We start from the raw sequence: 9,823 nt of genomic DNA, 5'->3' as shown, positions 1-9,823 counted from the left end.
GAAAACGTTGCACGAAAATAACCCATTACCACCCTCTTATTTGCGCTTATTCAATTTTTGTCACGCAAGTAGATACTCTTTTATCATACTTCAAATTTACCAAGTCTTTCACATATACATGCCAAATTTTGTGTATGTAAAAAGCATTATCACACAAATTCTGAACTCCGAGAATATTCAAAATGGAAAGTCCCTAATAAGATGGCTTGAAAATCAAAAGCCCAAACATATCAAACTAATGTCATGTTGCTGACTTGGTACAGACATTTTTTAATAAAGAATATGGTGGATAAAACTGGTTTTATTGCTAGATAAACCTCTCATTTGTATAACAGTCGAATTGATTAGAGCAAATTCCATAGGTAAAAATGTCAAAATTACGACTACAACATTCAACATGGTCTTATACTCTTAATCTTAATTGTAATGCAGGTAGTTAATATTTTTTGTGTTATGAATATTTGTTTATGTTTGGTCAAAAGCTCGATCTTTCTTATGATGTTTTGTAAATGCCGAATCCAAATAAAATGTTCTCATCTTATCTCATCATATAAGTGTTGTTAGGCACCATGATCAGACATTAGCTCTCATATAACCGAACAGCAGAAACCAATTTGCAACACAAAACCTCTAATCAAGTTTAATTTGACATCAGTGCTGTACATTAGTGTTATTCGAGGATAAAACTGACCACTTACAAACCAATTTGAGAACCCTAATTTCTTGCTATCTTTTACCATTATAACATTTACCAGAATAGTTTATTGTGAATATTTACGACCTTATCGATAATTGTCAAAACATTAAGTAGACTGAATGTTTGAAAGGAAGGTAATGTCACATTGTGTTGTGTCAACAGTTTCCGCACTGGACCTATCTTGTCTTGATTATGACCATAAATACACTATCGAGTTCAAGGTCTTTATTCAAACTCTAAAAATCGTTATTTCCGCGAGAAACAATTCCTTACACACAAACAGACTTTCGAGATGGGGAGAAATTTTTGGGAGTATGGGGAATAGTTATAGCATCCTTGTGAAATTGGAATGTTGATACAAAAACTTTGAGTCAAATACAACTCACGGTTGCAAAGTAATTTTATAAGTCAAACACATTCTCGTGTAACTTGCCTATATGTGAACACATAGATACATGTAGATATATGTTAAAAAATTAAGCATGCATAATATCTTTCTATAGCTCTGCGGCACTTGAAACTAATCTCATAAGGATTATAAATTATCTATATAGCAGACTTGTCTAATTAGTTCTTTCAAATACATTTCGAAATAGCTGTTTCAACGGGAATATTAGATGCGTATCTGCATTGAAAAGGACGTAATAAATATTAACAAATAAGCATCCAATTTAAATTTTCACGTTGACAAACATGGTATGACTTCTCGCATATCGTTATATCCAAATGTTTCTGTTATTGTGAAGAATTTGATGGTGATGGTAGATGTTTGAAATGTTTTTTTGTTTTTGTTTAAATTATTCACAACCTTTTATAGTCTCGGGACGACTAAGACTGAATTAAAAATAAGCAAAGACACTTGCCTGTTAATGAATATTGTATGTTTGCCCCCCAAATCCCTTTTTGGTATTCTGTATTTGGAGCCCTCAGATGGCGACAAAAATAAAAAATAAATCGCTCTAGACACAGAATTTCAAACGGGCCCCTAATGCCCCTATAGATGTTTTATGGTTGTTTGTATCGTTTAGTCGTTGTCCTATATTGACGAAAACTCCACATCTTTTTTTATGCATTTATTTAATAGTTAAATTTTTATAGATTGCGGTAAAAAAAGGCCACAAATCATAGAAATGTATTATTAAAACAAATGGCCTCGGAGACTTAAATTTTTTGTTTGATTTTAAAATTTTAAAGAACAAAATCCAACAACCTTGCAAACGCTACTTAACCACAGAACTTTCTTAGCAACATTGATTATCAATTAATGTGTAGCCGACTTGATGATATGAAAGAAAACCTCGAAGAAAACATGACAAAATCAGTAAAAAAAAAACCACAAACAATTTTTCTCGATTCTTATAATTTTGATGTAAATAATAACCATATACTGATTTCCGATTGATTATTTTTTTTTTTATCATTTAAAGTTTCCTACACCGTTGACATTTTTTTTCTACATTATCGACTTTTCCTAGCGTGGCTTCATCGATCGAGTTTGTAGAATATAAACTGACAGAGTCTGCAGGCAAATTATCAATACTTGATTGATCGGTTTCAAAGTGGGAATTTTATGACAGGTCGATGACGTAGATTAAATGGAAGAAACTTGTGTTGTTGAATTGCACATAACACCGCGGAATTAGGTATTTTTGTGAGGTAAGTGAAAATAGCTATTACTAAATGAATGTGATTGTGACAAATACACTAAAAAGCGACAATTCTATAAGAGTTGAGCTAGTCTAGATTATGTTCTAAATACTGATTATCAGTGTAAAGGTCAGATTAATTAGGAAGTGAGTTTTTATGGATATACTTTAGAGTATAAGTAATTGTTTTATACTATCTGGAATATGTTTTGTTTATTGTATATAAAGCACACATATATAGTTCCTTTGTTTGATGAATGTTTGAACTTCAGACCAAACTATTATAGTTTGTTCACATCTGCAAATTATTGTTATAAGGATAAATCAAGTTTAATTGTACGCAACTTTTCATTATTTTCAGGATGCAAAGAAGTGATCAATTGAGAGAAGACAATCTGTTATAAACTTATACTAGCAGTTCTTTTGAGAACTGTATGAATTTATTCATGAATTGAAGATATAGACAGTGGAAAATGCTGAGAGCTGTGTTGACTGCAGTTTACATTATATCTGGTGTCCATATATTTTTGGGGATTCTTAGTGTTTGTCTAGGTGTAGTGTCCAGTATTCGTTCAGAAGTATGGCTTGCACACAGTGTGTCTCCAATATGGAGTGGAGGGTTTGTAAGTATGCAATTTTAAAGAAAATTGGAACGTCTTAAATCACGATATATTGTCACAAATAAGCAACCCCTTAACAATAAAAATAAGCACACACGCAGTTTTGTTTTGTTTAACGTAAACGTTAACTTTGGGTTGTGTGAGACGGGTATTGTGATTTTAACTATAGTCGCCGTCAGCTGAAATTCGTAGCGGTTATCGGTAAAAATAATCTAAACTATCAATCGCGTTCACTCGAGATATAGTTTTTCACATTCCATTCATAAATCGCAAAAAGAATCAAAGCGCTGAAGGCAGTTAACCAAAAACCAAGGCAACCGTTATTATGAAAACTGTTGCAATGTTGCCTCAACATTAAACATTCATATATGAGTACATTCATGTTTATCTAATGATTTATTTATTAAGGCAAATAATTTATATGTTATCAAGGTTTCAAAAGCAATGCATATATCAATGTATATTTTTTATGGTGAGTCTGCAGTGGTACAAGTTCCCAAAGATTGCAGTTGTTCTACTTGGTAGTTAACCTTGGTTTTATTTGACTGCTAGAAGTTCAATTTGACTTAGTATGAACATGTAATAGTATGAATGGACTGGTTTCCCTGGAAAGAAAACTGAGTTTGTGTTCTATAGTACAAAAGTTATGAGACACGAATCAGACAAATGTTCACTACAACAGGGATCAAAGGTGAGGTCTGACTGACCTGCCCATAGTAAATGTAAATGATTTGTTATTTTGTCCCATACATATGAGTTTATATAATTTAGGGGCGGGGATCTCAACGGTTTTCAAGTTCTCAAACAGGTAGGGGTAGGCAGAGGATTTAGGGGGGGGGCAGGGGGCCCGGACCCCCTTTTTTGGGAAAAAAATTGGTTGCTTATATAGGGAATCACTGAAGCGTGACTGGAGCGGGCCCCTCTTAGGTCAGTCAGTGGGCCCAACTTATGAAAATTTCTGGATCCGCCACTGGGGGTAGGGTGACCCTAGGGACTTCCCCTACATTTCATTTTATTTGTTATATTGTCCCATACATGAATATATATGGTTTAGAGGTGGGGATCTCATTGGTTTTCAAGTTCTCAAACAGGAGGGGTAGGGTGACCCCAGGGACTCCCCCTATATTTCATTTAATTAGTTATATTGTCCCATACATGAATATATATTGTTTTGGTGTGGGGATCTCGACCGTTTCCAAGTTTTCAAACAGGAGGGTTGGGATGACCACAGGGACTTCCCCTATATTTCATTTGATTTGTTATATTGTCCCATACATGAGTATATATGGTTTAGGGGTAAGGATCTTGACCATTTCCAAGTTCTCAAACAGGAGGGTGAACAGTGACCTCAGGGACTCCCCCTATCTTTCATTTGAATTGTTTTATTGTCCCGTACATGAATATATATGGTTAAGGGGTGGCGATCTCAATGGGTTTCAAATTCTCAAACAGGAGGGGGTGGGGTGACCCAAGGGACTCCCCCTATATATCATCTGATTTGTTATATTGTCATACATGAATATATATGGTTTAGGGATGGGGATCTCGACCATTTTTAAATTCTAAAACAGGAGGGGTGGGGTGACCCCTAGCGACTCTTCCTATATTTCATTTGATTTTTTATATTGTCAAAAACATGAATATATATGGTTAAGGGGTGTGGATCTCGACCGTTTCCAAGTTCTCAAACAGGAGGGGTGGGATAACTCCAGGGACTCCCCCTATATTTCATTTTTTATTTATTATATTGTCCTATACTTGAATATATGCAGGGGCGGATTCAGACGGGGGAGGGTTGCAGGCTTGCACCCCCTTAAATTTGCAAAGCATGGGTTGTTCTCAGCTTGATAAAGAATATTCCGATAATTTTACCTAAATTTTTTTTAGCCTCGCTCTGCTCGTCGAAAATTTAAGTTTGCGCCCCTCTTAACCTAAAATCCTAGATCTGCCCCTCATATGGTTTAGGGGTGGGGAGCTGGACCGTTTCCAAGTTATCAAACAGGAGGGGGTAGAGTGGCCCAAAGAATGCCACCTATATATCATATGATTTACTTACATTAAGGTATATATAATATAGTTGCATTATTTGTGAAAATAAAGAAAGAAACTTTCAGCTACTTTAATTGACCCTTCAAAATTGAGAAAAAAAACAAATAACCCCTCGAAATTGCAGTAATATGTTTACACTTTAAAAGCATCTCACATGCATTATCATCATTTATCATTTATAAAGAAAATTTAGACTGTGACCATGACCATGTATATTGTTAGATATACTGTTCCATGCTGTCACGTTGTATTGGATTTTTAAATCAAAATTTGTCAAAAAGTAATTTTGAGTTTCTGAATAAAATATTTTTGTGCTTTTTCTTTCTTTTACATATATCTTTTGGTTTACAATACTAGTGTTTATATTCATTTACCATGCATAGATGTATTTTTTACACCTGCTTGGATTTATTTTGAAAATGATTGCCAAACCCGGAATTACCCTTATCCGCTTCCGGAATCAGATCCGATTTTGTAAAATTTTGTCTTCACGGCCGCCATTGTTATGTGTTTACAATGTTGTTTTTGTCAATCAGATACGATTTTACTCGAATTTATACAATATTTGTCGGCGATTTTCTATATAAAGCTAGCGGTTGAACAAAATGAACATCGCCGTCATGAATAATAATGATAAAAATAAGTTTTAGCTCGTTTAATTGGAGACTTTGGTGAACATGGTGAAAAGGTTTGCAAAGTAATTTCTTATTTTCTTTCAAATGGAAGGTGACTACGTACGTCGGTCGTAGCTAAATGTAGAAACCAACTATCCTAGTCGAAATTCCGCTTGCAAAAGTGGAAGGTCGCGGACCTCGGACCACCGCTAATTTGAACACCTGCCTCCAAATTGAAAAGCTACGAAAATGTCTTTTTCTAATTTGAAATTGCCGCCAACAGCATGAACAGTTGAACTTATTATATAATAGACTACTGACGTAGTTGTACTACGTATTGATGACAAACCATATTCCTACGACTTTTGTCATTTGGGAAATCTAAACTACTTGTCTTAAGAGATTTTCGGCGATTAAATATTTCATACAATTGTTCTTTGACATCTTAGCTAAAAGCACAAGTCCTAATGAACTACACAAGGATTCTTAAAAAGCACTACTTCCTATGTGTAACTTTAAAACTTTTGGATAAATCGACGATCATTTAAGGTTTTTTCTGGTAATTAGGGCCCCGCCGACTAAGGCGGGTCGCCCTATAGTGATCAGTCTGTCCGTCCGTCCGTCCGTCCGTCCGTAACACTTTAACTTTGTGTCCGCTCTATATCTTAAAAACCGTTATGATTTCAAAGTTTATACTTGACATCCATTTTAACCAACACCAGAGGGTGTGTCATGATGTATGTAAAACTTCCTAGGTCAAAGGTCAAGGTCAAAAACTTTGGTTTCAGTTGACAACCCTGTGTCCTGTGGTGAAGATCGTGTCCGCTCTATATCTTGAGAACCGTTATGATTTCAAAGTTTAAACTTGACATCCATTTTAACCAACACCAGAGGGTGTGTCATGATGTATGTAAAACTTCCTAGGTCAAAGGTCAAGGTCAAAAACTTTAATTTCAGTTGACAACCCTGTGTCCTGTGGTGAAGATCGTGTCCGCTCTATATCTTGAGAACCGTTATGATTTCAAAGTTTATACTTGACATGTATATGAACCAACACCAGAGGGTGTGTCATAATTTATGAACGACTGCCTAGGGCAAAGTTCAAGGTCAAAAACTTTGGTTTCAGTTGACAACCCCATGTCCTATGGTAAATATTGTGTCCGCTCTATATCTTGAGAACCGTTATCATTTCAAAGTTTATACTTGACATGTATATAAACCAACACCAAAGGGTGTGTCATAATTTATGTGCAACTTCCTAGGTCAAAGGTCAAGGTCAAAAACTTTGGTTTCAGTTGACAACCCCATGTCCTATGGTAAAGATCGTGTCCGCTCTATATCTTGAGAACCGTTATCATTTCAAAGTTTATACTTGACATGTTTATAAACCAACACCAAAGGGTGTGTCATAATTTATTTACAACTTCCTAGGTCAAAGGTCAAGGTCAAAAACTTTGATTTCAGTTGACAAACCCATGTCCTATGGTAAAGATACAATTTTTTAATGCACATTATTCACAGCGGGGCCCACAGAGATGGCTCCCATCTCAATGATATCTAGTTTTTTTTGTAATCCAGAATAAAAAGTATTAAAAAAGTGTTCAATTAGTTATATATAATATAGTAGCAAGCTAGATAATAACAATGGCAAATATTTCAGGATTTATTGGGTAGAACAGAAATCTAGGGTGCTCGCATAATGGAGCTTAACTGCATAAAAACCACTACTGACCTACCTTTTAAGTGATCGCACTGTAATAATCCTGACCTTCACTTTTTCATAGACGATTTTGAATGGTGGAATCAGCCATTGTTTTTACCGGAAGTGTTTCCGTGGAGTTCACTTTCATAAAAGTTGCATAAAGCGCGGGAAACCTTATCACATCAATGAAAGGAACAATGCAGGAAACTGCGTACAGTGACGAATGTCGTATGTAAACAAATGATCCTCATAGAAGCCGGCAGAATTACAATGGAAAATATTCTGGAAAATGTGAAGGTCAGGATTATAATTACAGTGTGATCACTTAAAAGGTAGGTCAGAAGTGGTTTTTCTTTTTGCGATTTATGAATGGAATGTGAAAAACTATATCTCGAGTGAACGCGATTGATAGTTAAGATGATTTTTACCGATAACCGCTACGAATTTCAGCTGACGGCGACTATATGTCATGCGTTGAAACGTTTTATCTGAAAAATAAAAACTGCAAAAGTGTATTTCCTTGAAAAATAATTAGTCAACAATGCGAATTGTGTTGAATGACAGCATGTTTGGGAATCATATACCAAAAACAAATATTGAAGATACATTTAAAACATGAAAAATATTTTCACGCTTTTACTTCAAGTTTTTATGTGTACATGTATTTATAAATATTTTCCTTTCTGTTTCAGTTCATTATCACAGGAATTATAGGGATTTTATGTGCTAAAAGGAAATCATCATACGTGGTAAGGTCATGATTTACTTTTCTGTATTATAAACCTCACAAAAATCATCTTCAAAGACAAAAGTTTGGAAAACATATATCTAAATCAGATACAGTCAGGCGACTACTTATTGGTCGATCTTTGGTGTTTAACACGAAAAAGAATATGTGGTAGGAATGTCAATGAGACAAATCATCACAATAGACCGAATGACACAGAAATTAACAACTATATGTCACGGTACGACCTTCAGCAATGGGCAAAGCCCGTACCACTTTCAACACTTTTGGCTGTTCTGTTTTGTAATGGTCAGTTTTAGGAAATCGCCGGGAGGCTCTGCATGAAAAAAGTAAAATAACAAAAAAAACTGTTACAGAGTTCCAAAGAAAATTCAAAACAGAAAGTCCAGTATCACATTGAAAAATCAAAAGCTCAAACACATCACACGAATGAATAACAACTGTCATATTCCTAACTTGGTACAGGTATTTCCTTATGAAGAAAATGGTGGAGTAAACCAAGTTTTATAACTAGCTAAATCTCTTACTTGTATGACAGTGGCATTATGTTAAAACAATGTGTGAGCAAACAAACATACCAGTCAGGTCAAAAAGAAAAAAAAATGGGTACAGATGTCAACATTGTGTAATAATCTGAATCATATTTAAAACAAGTTATTATTCTAAAGAAAAACAAAATGGCATGTAAACACCATCTTGGGGTTTAAAAAAATGGTTGGTTAAGAAATTTAACCGTAAAAATGTAATCCTAAATATATTTCAGACGTTTTTTCATTTATATCGAAACACCTTGATGTTTTATGTAATTGTTAACTTTCCTTTAATAATGTTTTGATCTATTAAAAACAAATAAAAAATAAAAATAAAATCTATGATTTCATTGATAATTGCTTAAAAAGTTGTTTTTCTTTGTAACAAGTAAACGAGATCGTAGTCAATAAATCTACCCCCGCAACGTGATTACAAAATTCTGTCGTCAATTAAATTTCATATTTTTTACATTCCCCATTTATTCTCTTCATAGAAAGGATACATTTGATATCCCATAACTAAGAAACAAGATTGATAACTTATTTCTTTTGCTTAAATTACATTCACTACCGAGAAATGTTATTGAAACCCTTACCATCTAAGCAATTTTGGATTTAAAATTATTTTTTTTTTAGATCATGAGCTTTATAGCACTGTCCGTAGTATCCATAGTTACAGCCGTGGTCAGTATTCAGCTTCTTCGTCTTGGACTAGTGAATCATACGACAGATGGACACACTTTTCAGAAAGAAAACAAAGACATTTTAATACTGATAGCGTTGGCCGTAGCAGGAACAGAATGTCTTGTTTGTATACTATCATCTATTCTTAGCTGTAGAGTAGCAAAAATAGCGAAAGAAGAAATGTTCAAACAAAGAGAGGGAATGTTTTATGTCAAGGTACTTGGTCAAAAAGACATAGTCGTTGTTACCAAACCTTTGCTAACAAGAGATGAAAATACAGCACTTTGATCAAAAAGCGTTAGAGAAATAGAAGTTCATATCTTTACACAAGCACTGTCGCATTGCATTTACGAAATTACAGTATAAATAAAGACACTCATTTATCAAATCAATATAACCTTGCGTATCACTTAAACTTTCCAACATGACAGCAAATGATGTGTATCTACATTGTAGACATTAAAAATGGAATGGATCGTTGAATTTGTTAAGATTTGCAAACAACACAATAAAGTTTAATGTTGTAACATTCA

General features: G+C 34.4%; 1 protein-coding gene across 2 annotated transcripts; it reads left to right on the top strand.

Annotated features, from left to right (window-relative positions):
* Positions 1 to 2,224: 2,224 nt before the first annotated feature.
* On the top strand, positions 2,225 to 9,823 carry LOC143067926 (transmembrane protein 196-like). 2 transcript variants are annotated; one of them, XM_076241548.1, is made up of 4 exons: positions 2,225 to 2,353; positions 2,705 to 2,966; positions 8,021 to 8,077; positions 9,243 to 9,823. In XM_076241548.1, the coding sequence occupies exons 2-4, from the start codon at positions 2,817 to 2,819 to the stop codon at positions 9,576 to 9,578; spliced, it is 543 nt and encodes a 180-aa protein (XP_076097663.1). In that variant the 5' UTR covers positions 2,225 to 2,353; positions 2,705 to 2,816; the 3' UTR covers positions 9,579 to 9,823. The 2 variants fall into 2 exon arrangements, with proteins under 2 accessions (XP_076097663.1, XP_076097664.1); XM_076241549.1 differs by lacking the exon at positions 2,225 to 2,353 and adding an exon at positions 2,465 to 2,522.

Source organism: Mytilus galloprovincialis, chromosome 3 (genome assembly GCF_965363235.1).
Source record: "Mytilus galloprovincialis chromosome 3, xbMytGall1.hap1.1, whole genome shotgun sequence".
In the NCBI taxonomy this organism is placed as follows: Eukaryota; Metazoa; Mollusca; class Bivalvia; order Mytilida; family Mytilidae; genus Mytilus; species Mytilus galloprovincialis.
The sequence above is the reverse complement of the archived record's forward strand: the minus strand, read 5'-3'. Positions and strand labels throughout refer to the sequence as shown.

What these genes read in the sequence shown, in the direction of transcription:
- LOC143067926 (XM_076241548.1), top strand. Translation starts at nt 2,817, where the DNA reads ATGCTGAGAGCTGTGTTGACTGCAGTTTACATTATATCTGGTGTCCAT. An exon ending in CAATATGGAGTGGAGGGTTT is followed by an intron (nt 2,967 to 8,020) that starts GTAAGTATGCAA and finishes TTTCTGTTTCAG; the next exon opens with TTCATTATCACAGGAATTAT. An exon ending in AAAGGAAATCATCATACGTG is followed by an intron (nt 8,078 to 9,242) that starts GTAAGGTCATGA and finishes TTTTTTTTTTAG; the next exon opens with ATCATGAGCTTTATAGCACT.